Here is a 21,111-nt window from a genome sequence, read left to right on the forward strand (position 1 = left end):
CATTTCAGCCCCAAAAGCATAGTTTTTGGGTTGAAGCACTAGGCCTCCCTGCGTAAATCATGTGAACACCAGCCATGTGAAGCATGGCTCTGGGGCTTTGAGGCGTCCATGTGACAAGTCAACCCTCCAGTCCCCTTCTGAAGTCGCTCATCAGCTGTGACTAAAGGGTGATCAGGCAAGGCCTGTTTTCCCTAAAACATAATCCCTCCACCACCCCAGCTCTCAATCAAAGAAATACAATTTACAATTTAGGCATTTAGCCGATGCTTAAATCCAGAGCGATTTACAGTAAGTGAGAAAAAAAAAAACATGGTAATTACATAAAATACATAAAATGTGGTCATGAATCATACGTAAGCTATAAGAACCTAACAGTGGAATATCTACTGTATATAATGAAACTACGTTGTGTATACACTATAGAGTGCTATGTTTACATCTAAGTTACATAAGTTGAGCCTAGTATGTATGCATACGCCTGCCTGTAAGGTCATCGAGGCTAGGGCAAGTGCTACAGCAAGTGCTACGGGCTAAAATACATCACTTAGCAATTTGAACCACTTAAACCCTACTAGCAACGGACCATTTTCTGTTGTTGTTGTTGTTGGTAAGGACTCTTCTTCAGCCCAGCTCAATGGACCCTTGTTCCACAAGGGTCCATTCTAGTTCTTTCTTCTTTGTTTTTTTTGAGGGGCGCTAGCCCCTCCTATGCCCAGCTTTCCATGTCGGTGTTGTAAACACAAACATCGAAGCCAAAGGGGAGGGCAGAAAAGTGAAGACGCAACTTGTGATGGAATGACATTTGTGATGATTTGATTGGTTGAGCACGGAATGTGATGCATGATTGATGATGTATGATGGTAAGAGCGCCCCTCACTTCACACGGGTGTGATTTTTCCATTTACATGTTACGCCTAGGTCATCTCATACGTAAGCAACTAAGCATAATTAATAATCATTAGTGTGGTTGCCAGAGGAAACCAGACTATAGTCATTTCCCAACTTTATTATATTTATTGCGACTGTAGGTCGCATTTACTATGAAAACCTGAATTTCCGTGTGTCACGTCACACTTCCATATATGGTAACGCCTCGTGACATCACGCCTCCATATATGGTCACACCTTGTGACATCACACCTCCATCTCCATATATGGAGCTGACCTGTTCTGACATTCCATATGTTGATCCTTCCCCACCCGTAGTGCAGCTGCGCCCGGCAGCTGGCGAGAACTAGAGTTCTCAACAGGCCCCGAAACTTAAGGCCCGGCCCAACCTGGGCCCTCATCAAACCCTGTACACTCAAGACACTGCCCCCGCTGCCAACTCTGAGTGTACAAATGGAACCAAAATGGACCCATTAGGGGTCTCTGAGTTACAGACCCATAAGGGTCCATTTGGTTCCTAATTATCATTTAGCTGGGGACCCCCTGGAACTGCCTCGAGGACCCCTGGGGGTCCCCGGACCCCACTTTGGGAACCACTGCCTTAAAGCAGGGGTTCTCAACGTTTTTGGCCGGGGACCCCCGGAAATGCTTTGGCAATGTCTCGGGACCCCCGCCCCGCCCCCTCCCAACCCCCAATATAAATTGACTGCTACAATAACCTTAAACCATGTTGGGCAGGAACCCCTTTTGGTGTTTTAAGCATTGTTATAATTTAGCTATTGAAAATCTCCTGTTTCTGTAGCCATGAGGCCCATAGGGCAGGAGCCTATCTCCTGTTTCTGTAGCCATGAGGCCCATAGGGGCAGGAGCCTATCTCCTGTTTCTGTAGCCATGAGGCCCATAGGGCAGGAGCCTATCTCCTGTTTCTGTAGCCATGAGGCCCATAGGGCAGGAGCCTATCTCCTGTTTCTGTAGCCATGAGGCCCATAGGGCAGGAGCCTATCTCCTGTTTCTGTAGCCATGAGGCCCATAGGGCAGGAGCCTATCTCCTGTTTCTGTAGCCATGAGGCCCATAGGGCAGGAGCCTATCTCCTGTTTCTGTAGCCATGAGGCCCATAGGGCAGTAGCCTATCTCCTGTTTCTGTAGCCATGAGGCCCATAGGGCAGGAGCCTATCTCCTGTTTCTGTAGCCATGAGGCCCATAGGGGCAGGAGCCTATCTCCTGTTTCTGTAGCCATGAGGCCCATAGGGCAGGAGCCTATCTCCTGTTTCTGTAGCCATGAGGCCCATAGGGCAGGAGCCTATCTCCTGTTTCTGTAGCCATGAGGCCCATAGGGCAGGAGCCTATCTCCTGTTTCTGTAGCCATGAGGCCCATAGGGCAGGAGCCTATCTCCTGTTTCTGTAGCCATGAGGCCCATAGGGCAGGAGCCTATCTCCTGTTTCTGTAGCCATGAGGCCCATAGGGCAGGAGCCTATCTCCTGTTTCTGTAGCCATGAGGCCCATAGGGCAGGAGCCTATCTCCTGTTTCTGTAGCCATGAGGCCCATAGGGGCAGGAGCCTATCTCCTGTTTCTGTAGCCATGAGGCCCATAGGGCAGGAGCCTATCTCCTGTTTCTGTAGCCATGAGGCCCATAGGGCAGGAGCCTATCTCCTGTTTCTGTAGCCATGAGGCCCATAGGGCAGGAGCCTATCTCCTGTTTCTGTAGCCATGAGGCCCATAGGGGCAGGAGCCTATCTCCTGTTTCTGTAGCCATGAGGCCCATAGGGGCAGGAGCCTATCTCCTGTTTCTGTAGCCATGAGGCCCATAGGGCAGTAGCCTATCTCCTGTTTCTGTAGCCATGAGGCCCATAGGGCAGGAGCCTATCTCCTGTTTCTGTAGCCATGAGGCCCATAGGGCAGGAGCCTATCTCCTGTTTCTGTAGCCATGAGGCCCATAGGGCAGGAGCCTATCTCCTGTTTCTGTAGCCATGAGGCCCATAGGGCAGGAGCCTATCTCCTGTTTCTGTAGCCATGAGGCCCATAGGGCAGGACCCTATCTCCTGTTTCTGTAGCCATGAGGCCCATAGGGCAGGAGCCCATCTCCTGTTTCTGTAGCCATGAGGCCCATAGGGCAGGAGCCCATCTCCTGTTTCTGTAGCCATGAGGCCCATAGGGCAGGAGCCCATCTCCTGTTTCTGTAGCCATGAGGCCCATAGGGCAGGAGCCTATCTCCTGTTTCTGTAGCCATGAGGCCCATAGCGGCAGGAGCCTATCTCCTGTTTCTGTAGCCATGAGGCCCATAGGGCAGGAGCCTATCTCCTGTTTCTGTAGCCATGAGGCCCATAGGGCAGGAGCCTATCTCCTGTTTCTGTAGCCATGAGGCCCATAGGGCAGGAGCCTATCTCCTGTTTCTGTAGCCATGAGGCCCATAGGGCAGGAGCCTATCTCCTGTTTCTGTAGCCATGAGGCCCATAGGGCAGGAGCCTATCTCCTGTTTCTGTAGCCAGCAGGAGCCTATCTCCTGTTTCTGTAGCCATGAGGCCCATAGAGCAGGAGCCTATCTCCTGTTTCTGTAGCCATGAGGCCCATAGGGCAGGAGCCTATCTCCTGTTTCTGTAGCCATGAGGCCCATAGGGCAGGAGCCTATCTCCTGTTTCTGTAGCCATGAGGCCCATAGGGCAGGAGCCTATCTCCTGTTTCTGTAGCCATGAGGCCCATAGGGCAGGAGCCTATCTCCTGTTTCTGTAGCCATGAGGCCCATAGGGCAGGAGCCTATCTCCTGTTTCTGTAGCCATGAGGCCCATAGGGCAGGAGCCTATCTCCTGTTTCTGTAGCCATGAGGCTCATAGGGCAGGAGCCTATCTCCTGTTTCTGTAGCCATGAGGCCCATAGGGCAGGAGCCTATCTCCTGTTTCTGTAGCCATGAGGCCCATAGGGGCAGGAGCCTATCTCCTGTTTCTGTAGCCATGAGGCCCATAGGGCAGGAGCCTATCTCCTGTTTCTGTAGCCATGAGGCCCATAGGGCAGGAGCCTATCTCCTGTTTCTGTAGCCATGAGGCCCATAGGGCAGGAGCCTATCTCCTGTTTCTGTAGCCATGAGGCCCATAGGGGCAGGAGCCTATCTCCTGTTTCTGTAGCCATGAGGCCCATAGGGGCAGGAGCCTATCTCCTGTTTCTGTAGCCATGAGGCCCATAGGGCAGTAGCCTATCTCCTGTTTCTGTAGCCATGAGGCCCATAGGGCAGGAGCCTATCTCCTGTTTCTGTAGCCATGAGGCCCATAGGGCAGGAGCCTATCTCCTGTTTCTGTAGCCATGAGGCCCATAGGGCAGGAGCCTATCTCCTGTTTCTGTAGCCATGAGGCCCATAGGGCAGGAGCCTATCTCCTGTTTCTGTAGCCATGAGGCCCATAGGGCAGGACCCTATCTCCTGTTTCTGTAGCCATGAGGCCCATAGGGCAGGAGCCCATCTCCTGTTTCTGTAGCCATGAGGCCCATAGGGCAGGAGCCCATCTCCTGTTTCTGTAGCCATGAGGCCCATAGGGCAGGAGCCCATCTCCTGTTTCTGTAGCCATGAGGCCCATAGGGCAGGAGCCTATCTCCTGTTTCTGTAGCCATGAGGCCCATAGCGGCAGGAGCCTATCTCCTGTTTCTGTAGCCATGAGGCCCATAGGGCAGGAGCCTATCTCCTGTTTCTGTAGCCATGAGGCCCATAGGGCAGGAGCCTATCTCCTGTTTCTGTAGCCATGAGGCCCATAGGGCAGGAGCCTATCTCCTGTTTCTGTAGCCATGAGGCCCATAGGGCAGGAGCCTATCTCCTGTTTCTGTAGCCATGAGGCCCATAGGGCAGGAGCCTATCTCCTGTTTCTGTAGCCAGCAGGAGCCTATCTCCTGTTTCTGTAGCCATGAGGCCCATAGAGCAGGAGCCTATCTCCTGTTTCTGTAGCCATGAGGCCCATAGGGCAGGAGCCTATCTCCTGTTTCTGTAGCCATGAGGCCCATAGGGCAGGAGCCTATCTCCTGTTTCTGTAGCCATGAGGCCCATAGGGCAGGAGCCTATCTCCTGTTTCTGTAGCCATGAGGCCCATAGGGCAGGAGCCTATCTCCTGTTTCTGTAGCCATGAGGCCCATAGGGCAGGAGCCTATCTCCTGTTTCTGTAGCCATGAGGCCCATAGGGCAGGAGCCTATCTCCTGTTTCTGTAGCCATGAGGCCCATAGGGCAGGAGCCTATCTCCTGTTTCTGTAGCCATGAGGCCCATAGGGCAGGAGCCTATCTCCTGTTTCTGTAGCCATGAGGCCCATAGGGGCAGGAGCCTATCTCCTGTTTCTGTAGCCATGAGGCCCATAGGGCAGGAGCCTATCTCCTGTTTCTGTAGCCATGAGGCCCATAGGGCAGGAGCCTATCTCCTGTTTCTGTAGCCATGAGGCCCATAGGGCAGGAGCCTATCTCCTGTTTCTGTAGCCATGAGGCCCATAGGGGCAGGAGCCTATCTCCTGTTTCTGTAGCCATGAGGCCCATAGGGGCAGGAGCCTATCTCCTGTTTCTGTAGCCATGAGGCCCATAGGGCAGTAGCCTATCTCCTGTTTCTGTAGCCATGAGGCCCATAGGGCAGGAGCCTATCTCCTGTTTCTGTAGCCATGAGGCCCATAGGGCAGGAGCCTATCTCCTGTTTCTGTAGCCATGAGGCCCATAGGGCAGGAGCCTATCTCCTGTTTCTGTAGCCATGAGGCCCATAGGGCAGGAGCCTATCTCCTGTTTCTGTAGCCATGAGGCCCATAGGGCAGGAGCCTATCTCCTGTTTCTGTAGCCATGAGGCCCATAGGGCAGGAGCCCATCTCCTGTTTCTGTAGCCATGAGGCCCATAGGGCAGGAGCCCATCTCCTGTTTCTGTAGCCATGAGGCCCATAGGGCAGGAGCCCATCTCCTGTTTCTGTAGCCATGAGGCCCATAGGGCAGGAGCCTATCTCCTGTTTCTGTAGCCATGAGGCCCATAGCGGCAGGAGCCTATCTCCTGTTTCTGTAGCCATGAGGCCCATAGGGCAGGAGCCTATCTCCTGTTTCTGTAGCCATGAGGCCCATAGGGCAGGAGCCTATCTCCTGTTTCTGTAGCCATGAGGCCCATAGGGCAGGAGCCTATCTCCTGTTTCTGTAGCCATGAGGCCCATAGGGCAGGAGCCTATCTCCTGTTTCTGTAGCCAGCAGGAGCCTATCTCCTGTTTCTGTAGCCATGAGGCCCATAGAGCAGGAGCCTATCTCCTGTTTCTGTAGCCATGAGGCCCATAGGGCAGGAGCCTATCTCCTGTTTCTGTAGCCATGAGGCCCATAGGGCAGGAGCCTATCTCCTGTTTCTGTAGCCATGAGGCCCATAGGGCAGGAGCCTATCTCCTGTTTCTGTAGCCATGAGGCCCATAGGGCAGGAGCCTATCTCCTGTTTCTGTAGCCATGAGGCCCATAGGGCAGGAGCCTATCTCCTGTTTCTGTAGCCATGAGGCCCATAGGGGCAGGAGCCTATCTCCTGTTTCTGTAGCCATGAGGCCCATAGGGCAGGAGCCTATCTCCTGTTTCTGTAGCCATGAGGCCCATAGGGCAGGAGCCTATCTCCTGTTTCTGTAGCCATGAGGCCCATAGGGCAGGAGCCTATCTCCTGTTTCTGTAGCCATGAGGCCCATAGGGCAGGAGCCTATCTCCTGTTTCTGTAGCCATGAGGCCCATAGGGCAGGAGCCTATCTCCTGTTTCTGTAGCCATGAGGCCCATAGGGCAGGAGCCTATCTCCTGTTTCTGTAGCCATGAGGCCCATAGGGCAGGAGCCTATCTCCTGTTTCTGTAGCCATGAGGCCCATAGGGCAGGAGCCTATCTCCTGTTTCTGTAGCCATGAGGCCCATAGGGGCAGGAGCCTATCTCCTGTTTCTGTAGCCATGAGGCCCATAGGGGCAGGAGCCTATCTCCTGTTTCTGTAGCCATGAGGCCCATAGGGCAGGAGCCTATCTCCTGTTTCTGTAGCGTGAGGCAGCATGATGTACAAGTACACCCCCTGGACATGATGCTAGTATGTCGCAGGGATTTACCCCCAATCCAACCCTTGATGCTGAGTGTCAAGCAGGGAGGCACTGGGTCTTTGGTATGACCCGGCCGGGATCGAACCCCGACCTCCCAGTCCCAGGGTGGACACCCTAACCACAAGGCCACTGAGCTGGCCTAACCTTAACCTCACAAAAACTATGCCTGAACCTTAACCCTGACCCTAACCTCAGAAAGACACAAACACTATGCCTAACCCTAACCTTAATACCCTAACAGAATTATAACCTCAAAACCAAGCCCAATGCTCCGGGAAAGAGTGAACCTCGTCTCAAAGGAGGGCTGTGGGCTAAGCTGAATTCCAATATCCCAAATCTCGGCCACTTGCTCACTCACACTCGGCCACTCCAGCATGGCGGTGTTACGGTGAAATTGGTGACCTGCTGAAATATGTAACAATGGTGTAGACAATCACATAATGTCAGTGTCCGAACGTAAATGATTGCGGTTTGTTTATTAGCAGAGTTCAACTGACAAAGCAAAGTGTGTTGTCCTAAAGATAAACTGGAGCTACCGTCACTTCTATGACAATAAGTGTGATTCATTAGTAGATGTGCTCTGCTCAGTAACTACATGTCCACATGATGAGATATTATGACAAAGCCTACAACTGGAAATATTAATATAGAGGACAATATAGGTTTATGGTCATTTCAGCACCTTGGACAGTTTCTGTGAAGTTACCAATAAGTTGCTGGTTTGAGAAATGTACATAACTGTCAGCCATGACCACTATTATGGTGTGTGCGTGTGTGTGTGTGTGTGTGTGCGTGCGTGCGTGCGTGCGTGCGTGCGTGCGTGGCTGCGTGCGTGGCTGCGTGCGTGCGTGGCTGCGTGCGTGCGTGCGTGCGTGGCTGCGTGCGTGCGTGCGTGCATGCATGTCTGGCTTGTGGCCTTTCTTGCGTACTGTTCTGCCTCCTAAGTATGCTCTTTTATTTCTGTAGGCAGTTGAAACTCATTAAACGGTTAATATCTATTGCTGTTGCATCTCCTTCCATGAGTTCCTAGAGGACTGCTTATGTTTGCCAAATGATGTCAAATGGCTTCCAACACATTCCCTAGGTATACCACTGCTGTAGGACTGCTGTAGGCCAAAGGATATTCCTTTGGCCTACAGCAGTCCTATCAGTATAGGGATGTGATGAAGATAAAATCATTAAACAAAACACAGTAAACACTGAGAAGACAAAAGGGAAATGGAAGAAATTTGGTAAAAGAAAAATCACACACGTGATACGAAAATCATCAACCACATGAGCCCTAGCATCCCTGTATAGTCTGGGAATGAACATTCTGCCAGAAATAGAATAGCTTGTCGATCTCGTAGATCGGCTATGTCCGGCAAAGAGATATGGCGTAGAGTGCAGTATGGAGCCCTGACTGACCACGCACGGTCAGTGAATGTTTTATTAATGGCAGGCTACTTCAGGCCAGGGCTTGTGTTATAATACTGCTCATCAGAGCTCGTCCACGACCAATAGGACGTGCTCTAATTTGAAGATCAAAAGTGACACGCCATTCCCTCAGTTCATCTGGGGCCTCCCAGGATGCCCCCCCCCCCATCCTGAAAAAGCCATGAATGAATGAAGCTGCCCCCCCCCGAACCCCAACCCCATCACATCTCACTGCACGTCCTGGTATTCCCGCGTCCCCCCTTTTACACTTTGTGAGGGCCTGCTTAAAGGAGCATGACTCCATTTTCAATTGGGAGCCAGGGAGGGGGGTGGGGAGGTGGGGGGCTTCCCCCCCAGGGAGACTGGCAGGAAATGAAGGCAGTGGACATTGTGTCAGATGCTTTTCAACTCTTACACTTTTAGGTGAAAGAGAAAAGCATCCTTCCCCCCTGTGTGGTACTGTGTGTGTGGTGGTGCATGCGTGCTCATTTTGCTCTGTCACACACACAACGGAGGCATCATTATGCTAACAAAGACAGTAGCTAGTTAGTTGCTAGTTTTGCTGTGGAAACTAGACGTATTGATGAAACTCCACTCTACTGTATTTCCATGAACGAACAACACGATGCATACCATTGTTGTGTGACGTTGTCACACATTGAAAAATGACAATACTGTAGCCGATCTACAACACACTTGCACTGTGTCTGTGACTCATTGTGAGGCTTATTTAAGTATAACTCACCCTTAAAAATAAGCAGCCTCTGTGAATCAGTGTTAATATTGCTAAGTCTATGACAAAATTCTCTCTCGCACTCGCTCGCTCTCTTCCTCCAGGTGCACGCAGCCGCATTCTGTCATTTGTGTGTCTCTCTGTGAGTGGCACTTTAACCCATTTTGGGCGGGAACCCCTTTTGGTGTTAGCATTATGTTATGCTTTAGCTATTGAAAAATAGCAGATCTACAAGCTCATAGTGCGCCACCGAGTGGCGCGCTACGAGCTTGTAGGTCTGCTATTTTTTTTAAATCGTGAAAGTGTGGCCCAAATGTTTGAATATATTCTTTCAGAGCCAACATTTTCAAACTCAAAGATTTGCTTCTGGGGGGGTTCCTAGAACAACATATTTTCAGATGGGGGTCGGCGGCCAATTACATATCATTTTTGGGGTCCTTGACATGAAATATTGAGAACCACTGATATAGAAAACTTTCATGATTTAGAAAACATTTTTAAAATGTCGACGTCAGGCCCTAAATGGGTTAAATATGACACCTTGAGATGACAATACACCCCCTGGGCCGTGACAAGCCCTGGCTAAAAGGTGACATCATCGTCTTCAGTAGTGGACCAGTGAAGCATGGCCTCAGTGGAATGGACTGTGCAGGGCATAGTCCATTCATGAGCACAAAACAATTCAGGCCTCAGTGGGAGACGTTGGGAGCATGTGGAGTTTTGGGTGGGACGGAGACGAGTGTAAACATGGAACCAAATGTACTCATAAAGGTCACTTATTAACGTGTAGTGTCAGTGGGGTGGGATGGGATGGGTTAATGGTAAATGGTGCATTCATAACGCTTTATCCAAAGGGTATGATAACGTCAAGAAAGCGGCCTAGGCCAGGCCTGCGTCTCTTCCAGGTTTTTAACCCATTTTGACCTGAGATCAGATTCTAAAAATGTCTTCTACATCCTGACAGTTTTCTGAAAAAGCTATGTTTCTATGTCAGTGGTTCTTTTTTTCAAAAATAGCAGATCTACGAGCTTGTAGATCTGCTATTTTTCAATAGCTAAAGCATAACATAATGCTAACACCAAAAGGGGTTACCGCCCAAAATGGTTTTTAAACAGCTGGTTGATGGAAATGACGCTAGTGCGCGGCTTCAACTTGTAGCGTGGGCAAAAAAAACCCAGAAACGCTTAGATTGTGCATTACATTCACACACACATTCATGCCCGGAGGAAACCGTGCAAGGCCGCAACCTCCTCCACATCAGGAGCAATTAGGGTCTTCAGCGTCTTGCTCAAGGACACTTCGACACTAACTCTGGGGGGAGACCAGACCGGGAACGAACTGGGAACCTTTTGCAGTTCCCATCCGGCTGTTCTATATACCGGCCACTCTACCGCTGAGCCACTGCCGCCCTGCCGCGGTTAGGGTAATACTGTATACTAGGATTCCTTGGGAAGATCTCCCACCACGTGATCCTGGTCCTGCTGCTTCTATCTAACATTCTGGCCATGTGACAAATGCTTAGCGAATTCCTGGGATAGTTCCCCCTCCTCGCCTCGCATGCCACGACATCCAATGGGAACGCGGTGCTCGCCACTGCTGCGCACTCTCAGGTCAACCTGCGGTGGTGATGATGATGATGATGATGATGATGACGAGCAGCATCCGCAGCAGAGACAGAAAAAGGACGGCACTAAACCGTCCTCTGCTGTATGCGTGGTCGGCGAGCGGACATTCCATTTCCGATCATGTTCCAGCATCCCAATTAAACCATTTAATAGGGGAAGGAAGAGCCACGCCAAGCCTGCCCAGTAGGTATGAAAGCCATGTGTCATTAGCTCACACACAGTGGTCCGTGAGTGGCCATGGTATTTCAGTGGCACACTAAAAATACATCAATACAGAGCCGAAGGATGCTTAACACCTTCTATGCTGAAGCCTGTTGATCCTGAACCCGTCTTAACCTTTGGGTCAGGATTTGGAGGCCTTTGGGTCAGGATTTGGAGGCATGCTTTGCTCTGATGTTAAAAAGGGCAGTTAAACTATTAAACCTGTCCGAGGCAGCGTCATGCTAACAAGTGACGGCCTTGGCTTTATGGTGTTCTCATTCCCTGATGAAGGCTTAACCGCCGAAACGTTAGATTCATTTTCGTCTTACCTGCTGTCCTAATAAAATATTGGCACTCTGGCTATTGGCGTGTGCGGTCACCCTCTTGTTTTTTCAAGATTTACTCCCCCCCAAAAAAACTGTTGCCAACCAGACTTTCGAGGAGAGCCACACACACACACACACACAGATGTCGTCATAATTATACACCAACTTCAACACATATCACATGACCCTTGTGAATCTTTGCTATATGACAGTCTGTTATTTTTTTTCATTTGAGCCACCTCGCTTTCATTCTCAAATCATTTAACCTGCTTATAGGCTTTGTTTCCACTGTGTGTCCGAGGTCATTTCAACCAAGGTGCATTATATACGCAAGAACAGACATCGCACTAGTCGCAACTAAGATAAGTCATATATAGGGCTGTGTGTGTGTGTGTGTGTGTGTGTGTGTGTGTGTGTGTGTGTGTGTGTGTGTGCGTGCGTGCGTGCGTGCGTGCGTGCGTGCGTGCGTGCGTGCGTGCGTGCGTGCGTGCATGCGTGCGTGCGTGTGGAGGGCGCGGTTACGACTGGGGGTTCAGATCTTAACCCCTGGAGGTACCCCCCCCCCCCCCCCCCCTGTCTCATCAACCGAGCGCTGCATGGGGACGATGACAGTGATGAGTCCATGATGACAGAGAAGTGCCCGCAGCTAGCATTTAACCTCCAACAATGGAGGGGTGTGTGTAGGGGGACTCGACCCCCTGACCCTGCCTCATCTTCCATTTCTCTCCACTGACTGACTGCCATTCCCAGGAGACAACCTATATAGAGAGAGACAGACAGCATCCTTCTTCTTCTTCTAACACAGTCTCGAAAGACTCCAAAAGCACCATCGGGGTAAAGGAGGCTTTATATGACCTGCTGCTGCAGCCACAGGCTTATATGAGCATCTTATCGAAACCATCTGGGACCATTTAGGGCTCCTCACAACAAGACCCTTTTATATCAGCTGGCAAGCGTTTCTTTCGTATATATCATTTTCTCTTCAGAAGCATAAGATCATAAGAAGAAAAAATATATAATTCTCTAGCCACTTCGAACCCAAGCATCCATATTCTGGGGGGGGAAACATTTACAGATCTTAAAACTCACTGTACTTTAGTTGTGAAGTGATTTGGTGTTGACTGAAGAAGTGGAGTCCAATAAACCGTGCAGTTTGCAGTATGGTTTGGTTTAGAATAGATCAGTGGTTCCCAAAGTGGGGTCCGGGGACCCCCAGGGGTACTTGAGGGAGTTCCAGAGATAGTTAGGAACCAAATGGACACTTATGGGTCTGTAACTCGGAGAGTGTGACCCTAACGGGTCCATTTGGTTCCATGTGTACACTCTCAGAGTTAAATTAACATTGATTTTACAATATAAATTGGGGGTCCCAGAGATAGAAATGTCATTAAATGGGGGTCCGTAGACTAATGCATGTCAAACTGGGGGTCCTTGAAATGAAACGGGTTGAGAATCACTGCTAGAGACATAAAAATCTTCTCTTATGGGGCCCTGGCATATCTTTTCAAATGGGGGTCCACGAGCTAATGAGTGTCAATTTGGGGGTCCTTGACATGAAAAAGTTTGGGAACCAAAACTGTGCAGTTGCAGTATGGTTTGGTTTAGAATAGATCAACTCACCTCAGTCAGTAAAGTCTCCTGCTCCTCCAGGCTCAAAGTGACATTTCCTTGCGGCAGTGGACTGCTCCGCAACACCGTTATGTGCAAAGTTAGCAGCAGGAGTCCCAGTAGTAGCAAGAGCTCTGCGGCCAGTCGAACCATCCTCTTAACGCGCCCGCTCTTTGGACAGTGCGCGGTGCAGGGAGCCCCGACGCCGCCGCCTCCTCCCGCCGCAGAGACTCCGATCTCCGGATCCGCCGGGGACGAGGAGCCGCAACACCACTTCGGAGCCACTTCGGGAACCAGAATTGCAATGTGAAGGGAATTTGGGGGTGGATCGAACAACACACTTGCTGGGACGGAGGGGGGACTGGTGGTGGGTGGCCGGGCCGGGCCGGGGGCAGTGGTTCGGTCGAGGTCCAGCGGCCCCTCTGCAGCGCGGTCTGTCGGCACGATCTCTCTGAGTCTCTCCCCCCAAAAGTTCACTCTTTTGGAAACGATCGGTCAAAACAAAAGTAACCAACCTTCAAATCAGTTCATAAAGTTTACTGCCAGCGCGATACATACAGAGATGAAAGCCCAGATCCTCGACGGCTGTATATAATGCTAATTTGTATCTTATTTGTTTTTCTTTTACCCCCCTGCTCTTGAAATATATCCTCTCAAAAGAGGTTAGCTTAGGCTTAAACGTAGGCTATACATTAAAAGCATATCAGCGAGATTCTCTAGGAAGATCTGCCCATTTAAAAAATAAATGTATGCATTGGTTTGCAGCGCTTCGAGCGCACAGGGCTGAACGCACTGTATTAGGCTATCTCTTGTTGCGCCCCCGTCGGTTTCCACTGAGTCTCAAGAGACCACCGTAGTATCCCCCCGCCACATTCTGCTCTATTCACTGCTCTGTCCCTCCATCTCAACCGCACTGCACATTCTCTGATTTGTCCACATTATTGTGCGCAACGTGAGAAATAGACACCCAATCCGAAAATAAGAAGAGAAAAAAAACGCTGCAAAAAAAGGATGGTTTGTTTGAAAGAAGTTCTAGACTATGATACCTTTCGAACAAAAAGTGTCCCGCAGCCAAACCAAAATAATATCGTCCCCTCTCTCTAGGGCTACTTAAAGGAGTTCTCTGTCCTCTTCAGAAGCGATGTGCATCCATTCTTCTGCAGATTACTTGCATTGCATGAGTCTCAGATGAAGTGCTGCTGATTGCTGAATGAACCGAATACTAGTAGTACCAAAGCAAAGCACGGTTTACAGAGACAGAGGCACACATGCTGGTCCTGTTGAGCGCTCCCGAAGTGATTTATACGCCCCTCGGCTGGTTTGCTGTCAAGACTCCCTCCCCCTAGTTCTCTTTTCCTTTTTTTCCACTTTTTGTAACTCTTTAATGCCCGGCGTGGCACAGGGAGGGGCGTCAACTTAGTCTTTGCCAGTTATACTTATCACTAGTACACACTCGAAATCAGTGTTGTTTTTGGCAGCAAATTTTGATTTTAGTTTTAGTCATAGTCTTTTGAATAGTTTTAATTTAGTTTTAGTCACATTTTAGTTACCTGGAATGTTTTAGTGTTAGTCTAGTTTTAGTCGACTAAATGTCATAAGATTTTAGTCGACTAAATCTACAGTTGATTTAGTCGACTAAAATGTATTTTGGAGGGCCTTGATGCCGTTGTAATGACTGTTTTTACACTTGCTGAAAATAGCCGATCTACAAGCTCAGCGCGACGCGTTGTGAGCTTGTAGATCTGCTATTTTCAGCATGCAACCAAGTGTAAAATGACTTATACTGAATCTCTTGTCCACTAGTCCCTTCCTAACATTTTAGTCTAGTTTTTATCTGTTGACGAAATTGTCAATACATTTAGTCTTAGTTTTAGTCATCACATCTTAGTTTTCATTTAGTTTCCATTTAGTTTTCGTCAGTGAAAAAAGGTAGTCGAGTCTTAGTTTTAGTCGACGAAAACAACACTGCTCGAAATGTATTTGTATTTAGTGCTGCACGATTCTTGCTCAAATGTAAATCTCCAATTTCCTCCACAAGAATTGATAGATCACGATTCGCACGAATGTTCCGTGAAAATATTCATTTAAAAAACAAACAAAAACAGAGTAACTAAAATGAACTGGACACACAGCCAACTAGATCTTGATGTTTTTTCGATTTATTGTGCAGCACTAATTTGTATTATACAAAAATATATAGGCCTGTGTTTTGATTGATTGAAATATGTATTAACAGTTTGCAGAATTACAGTACATTTCAAGCACAAACTCAATACAAAGACTGTTAACTGGTTTTTTTACCTCCTTTATGATGAATTCCTGTTCTGTCCTTTGTCTATATAGAAGTGTCTATTTGTACGTCTCTTAATGTTTTTGATTAATTGAACATTGTGGACCCTATTGGAAACAAGTAGTGTAATGCTTAATTGGGTCGTCCACTCACAGTTAACAGCCTTTGTATTGAGTTTGTGCTTGAAATGTACTGTAATTCTGCAAACTGTTAATACATTTTTCAATCAATCAATCAATCAACTGTGAGTGGACAACCCAATTAAGCATTACACTACACTACACACAAGTTTACAAGAGGGTCCACCTTGTTCAATTCATCAAAACATTTAGAGACGTACAAATAGACACTTCTATATATAGTCAAAGAACAGAACAGGAATTAATCATGTGTGTGTGTGTGTGTGTGTGTGTGTGTGTGTGTGTGCGTGTGCGTGTGTGTGTGTGTGTTCGTGATGGGATACATTGGGCTGTCAAAATGAGTGCGTTAACGGGATATTTTCCAGTGAAAGCCGGGGGGGTAACAGGTATGGTCGCCCCCAATTCCCACCTGTACGGTGGCCCACAAAGTCCAGCGAGGTCGCCATGAAAAGCCCGGGGAGGTCGCCCACACAGTCGCCAGGCGTTTGCGTTTACAGGCGATTGTGTTTGTGGAAATAATGGACGATGGGGAGGGAGGGGAGAGAGAGTGAGGGGTGGGAATTACGCTCAATTTAAACAGGAAGTAAACGAATGGCGTCACAAACGTGATTAAAACACTTCTTAAAGGGGAATTTCTCCCTAACCCTTTTTTTTTTACAAAAGTAAGTTGATAATTATGTATATTGACCAAAAAAAATATTTAAAAAAAAATAAAGATATAGGGGAGCTGAAGCTGGAGCTGGAGCTGCTGCTGGGGGGGTCTATAACATCAGCTCACATAGTGTCAACAATGCATGGAGTGTTGCTGTCACATCATCTAGAACAGATGTAAACAAAAAACAATTGCGCGATTGAATAGGAGTTCTAGCGTTAGACCCCCCCAGAAGCAGCTGAAGGACCAGCTCCAGCTTCAGCTTTGTAAGAAAAGGGTTAGGGAGAAATTCCCCTTTAATTGAGAACTACAGACTAGTACATTGCACAAGAACCTCTAAGACTTGTGACCTATAGGTCGCGTGCTGCACGCATCCGCCTGGGTGACAGCAGACTGCTGGGCGTGCACTGGCGCTTTGGCATGGGGGTTGTCAGATCAGCATATGGAATGAATTCTGTACTGGCCATATGTGTGGAGCGTGTCTTGCGTGTACAGGGTTTGATGAGGTCAGATCAACATTATATGGAATGTCAGGTCAGCTCCAGGTCAGCTCCATATATGGAGATCTAAGGGTGGCAACGGGGGCAGTGTCTTGAGTGTATACAGGGTTTGATGAGGGCCCAGGTAGGGCCGGGCCTTCATTTTTTCAGGCCTGTTGAGAACTCTAGTTTTCGCCATCTGCTGGGTGCTGCTGCACTAATAGCTTTGGGGCAGGACAGGTATCAGTCAACAGGGAGACATCGAAGAGGAAGGATGGATGGGGAAGGATCAACATATGGGAAGTCAGAACAGGTCATATATGGAGATCTAAGGGTTTGAGGTCAGATGTAGAGTTGATGGCCAATATTGATGACATCAGGGATCTCCATATATGGGCTTAATATTGATGACATCAGGGATCTCCATCCCTGATGATGTCACCATAAATGGTCATGCCTGGGGTGACCAACCAACCAAACAACTGACGGGAATTGCACAATTTCATAGTTAATTGCGACCTTGTGGTCGCAATTATTGCAGATACTTGAATTATAGCTATTTAGTTTTTTGCCAATTAACATCCCTTAGTCTGCCCAACACTATTGGAATTGTCTCACTCAAGCACTCACATTGCACACACAAAAAGTCCATCTTTTCAAACTTTTTCTTGTCATCCCCAGACAGACTTCCAGGCCTATGCCATGTGTGTGCCATCTTAAATCATTCTGTCCTGCAGAACCCTGATGTGAAAAGATGGTTTAAATTAAATGAAATCGGTGTCGGCGAATTGTACATGAAAAATAAATTCATGGTATTGAAGCATATTGTTAGAATTGCCACTCTGAACTGAATTATATATTGTGAAATCATCAAACTATACTCATTTTTTAGTGGGGACACTTTGGAAAAAACCCTCAAGGACGCCTAGCCGTCTGGAGGTCATTGAGGGGGTTCCAGTGGGTCTCCAGCTAAATTATAAACAGTTTATGATTTCACCGGCCGGAAGAGAGAATACGAATGACTATTCAGCTCATTCACTCAGGGGCGACTGTGGCTCAGGAGGTAGAGCAGGTCGTCCAATGATCCATGGGTTGGCGGTTCGAATCCCGGCTCCTCCTGTCTACATATCGAAGTGTCCTTGGGCAAGACACTGAACCCCAAATTGCTCCCGATGTGCTGGTTGGTACCTTGCATGGCTTCCGCTGCAATCGGTGTATGAATGTGTGTGTGAATGGGTGAATGTAATGCACAATCTATGTAAAGCGCCTTGGATAAAGGCGCTATATAAATGCACCATTTACCATTTTTACTGTAGGTCTCACTCCACTGTTACCGTATACATACAAACAGTGTTGATTTTGACAGCAATTTGTTATTCTAGTTTTAGTCCTATAGTCTCTTGAATAGTTTTCATTTAGTTTTAGTCACATTTGAGTCACCTGGAATATTTTAGTGTTAGTCTAGTTTTAGTCGACTAAAAATCACAACATTTTAGTCGATTAAATCTACAGGAGATTTAGTCGACTGAAATTAATTTTGGCGGGCCTTGATGCTGTTGTATAATGACTGATTTTACACTTTTACAGTTTACACATTCAATATATATTTAGTCTTAGTTTTAGTCATCATAGCTTAGTTTTCATTTAGTTTTTGTCAGTGAAAAACGGCAGTCGACGAACATTTATTTTTGTCATAGTTTTAGTCGAACAAAACAATTCTGTACTATCAAAACACAACCACAAAAATGGGTGTCCGCGGGGGTCCTTGAGACGTGCGACCAGCCTGTGATCATGGCATCGTAAGGAGGTGTCGTTGCATACGACAGCAAGACAAATGGACTGCAGTTATCACCCTGTTAGAGCACTCCGCCTCGGCTTCAAAGCACTGCGGGATGTTGTTTCATGCACCAAAAGTGGGTTTGCTTTTGAAAACACGTATCACCTTGTGGTGGTATAATGCCGGAAAGTAACTAAGTATTAGTATTTCATTTACTTTACTGGAGTATTTGAAATTTCCAATACTTTTACTTCTACTACACTACATCTCAGAGGCATTTTTTTTTTACTTTTACTCCATTACATTTATTTGGAAACTTTAGTTACTAGTTACTGTGTAGATTTGGATTATTATTACATTATATACATTAACCACTTCAGCCATTTTAAAATAGCCGATCTACAAGCTCACAATGCGTTATACAATGTTTATACATTTGAAATGAGATATTTCTGCATAATGAGTAGTAGTACTTTTACTTTGGATACTTTAAGTACATTATTGTGCCAATACCTTTGTACCTTTACTCAAATATATGTAGAATTCCAGACTTTTACTTGTAAGGCCTCACTCACAACAGATTGCTGTATGCTTGTTGTATACAAAGGGTGTGACACAGCTTGCCCCAATGCATTTCCAATGGGAGTCACATGGTTTGTAGTCCACATTTTGGACTACAAGCTGTTGTATGGCTTTCGGCTGTGTTTCGACTGCGCCCCTCCCCCTCATACATGACCCATGACACTCACAACATTCATACAACAAACATGCATCAATGTTTTAAAGGTCTGAGTGAGGCCTAAGGGTGCACTCACACGGTTAATGCAATTCTCTGTGCTCGTTGGGTGTTGTGTCATGGCCGCCCAATGCATTTCCAATGGAGGTCACATGGTTTGACCCAACATTGTGTTGTGTGAGGGGGAGGGGCGCAGTCGTGCGCCCCTCCCCCTCACACAACACAATGTTGGGTCAAACCATGTGACCTCCATTGGAAATGCATTGGGCCGCTGGGCGGCCATGACACAACACCCAACGAGCACAGAGAATTGCATGAAAGGTGTGAGCTCAGCCTAAGGGCGTAGTAGTTCTACATTGCAGTATTGATACTTTTACTTAAGTACAAAATGTGAGTACTTCCACAGTACTAAGAGTAACAAGAGTCCCGTCCGAAGACCATAAGCCTAACATGGTCGTTGGGCCATGGAGGATTCCCTGTGGTTGAGTTGAGCGGTACGGTTTCAAACCTAATATTAGGCTTGATAAAATATCTTAACCAATCAGTGCCAATCACAGATAAACCCACCCTACATTTTGTTTATCTGTTTTGACTGTGGTGTCATAGGCAACAGAAAGGTAATGATGGGTGATGTGGATTGTGGAAGCACTCCTGAGTACACAGCAAAAAATTTCCCCTTCTGTCAGCCAACAATACTTTAACACTTATAGCCTGTGTGGCAAAAAAAAGCCTTCTCCAACGATTAGCATTTAATTATCCCACAAAAAGAAATTCCCTTTAGTTCGCAAACGTTTCGTTCTTGCAGCTGCTTTTGTCAGCATTAGTCTTGTTTGCCCAGGAAAGTTGTGATCATGGTTATTAATCATTTGTGTGCATTAGGCTGCAAAACACTCATCTCATGTCAGGCTCTAAGTTGTATGTCCTCATCAAATACATATCGGCCAGGTCCACTTAAAGGAGCATTCAGTGATTTGAGTGATTTGGAAAATCACCCAGTCCGCCCCGGTAACAAAATGTGCACATGCACGCTCTACAGTGGGGGGAAGTGCAACAGGCCAACAGCATGTGCACCAAGGCCCGTCCCCACTTGATCATGATTGGAGGAAGGCCCCTCTCATCCTGATTGGATGAAGGCTTTGCCACCCGCCACCAAAACTGAAACTAGGGTTTTTTGACCCCAGGGGCTCACTGGGAACAGGGAGGAACTCCTTATATGGTCAGCACACTCTATAGTAGGGAGGATTATCCAGAAAAAAAGAAAAAATAAGTGATATTTAGATGAAGTCAAATCACTGAATGCTCCTTTAATCCTCCTTATATCGGCCAGGTCCACTTAATCCTCCTTGCTGATTAGTGACCACAACTCTAACTCTTTGCAGCGATCATCAATTGGGATCTCTCTTCATTCATGCCAAGCTCTGCTGTCTGAAACATGTAAATCTGTCTTTAGTCTTCCTCACCTCAAAACATTCTTCTATGTGGGACAAAATGGAAAACAGAGAGAGCCGTTAGAATGGCTTTGCCTTGCCCTGGACACAGTGGAGGACATCAAAGGACTTTTAGCAGAGGATCCCCCCCCCCTTCAGAATAGCCGCCACATGCCATTCCAATAAGTCCAATGTATGTGGATCTGCAAGTTCAAACGCGAGCGGCGCGGTGCAGGTCCATGGGGCCTCGCCACCAATAGTCTGGCCGGACAGATGTTTTGAATGCCAGTGCAGACCATTCGCCGCTTTGCACTGGAGCTGAGGACCAAGGGGAGGGAAGCTTTGGCAGGACATGTGCTTTGCACCTTGCCTTGACACTCAACTTGAATTAACATCCTGTTGTTTCATTGCTGTTATTGTTTTTAATTTCTAAAATCTTGAGTGTTCATTTTAACTAAAATGTGACATAAAGTGTAACTCAGCATGTACAAATGGACACTTGTCACGACTGAGTTTGGTTGAAATTCCACACTCCCAGAATTAGGGTCTTCGTCGTTGAAAAAGTGTTCAAGGTAATTTGACAGTTTGCCTATTAAGCAATTTTAGCTGGTGAAAGAAAATATTCCAGATTCACTGCTGTAAGTCAGTATGTCTACACGTCCCAAACTCTTCTCCCTTCTGGCCCCAAAACTGTGGAATGCACTCCCCGTTGCAATCAGAACTGCAGCATCACTCCCAATCTTCCGCCGTAGTCTGAAAACCCACCTTTTCAGA

The 21,111-nt window shown here is 47.7% G+C and overlaps 1 protein-coding gene across 1 annotated transcript in view; it reads right to left on the reverse strand.

Moving 5' to 3' along the window:
- Positions 1–13,291, reverse strand: part of ism1 (isthmin 1) — a 37,040-nt gene extending 23,749 nt beyond the window's left edge. Inside the window, exon 1 of the mRNA XM_079512223.1 lies at positions 12,849–13,291. Coding sequence (XP_079368349.1) covers positions 12,849–12,989 — 141 coding nt within the window. The 5' untranslated portion in view covers positions 12,990–13,291. The remainder of the gene's footprint in view (positions 1–12,848) is intronic.
- Positions 13,292–21,111: the final 7,820 nt, after the last annotated feature.

Source organism: Electrona antarctica (assembly GCF_951216825.1).
Source record: "Electrona antarctica genome assembly, chromosome: 10".
NCBI classification, from domain to species: Eukaryota; Metazoa; Chordata; class Actinopteri; order Myctophiformes; family Myctophidae; genus Electrona; species Electrona antarctica.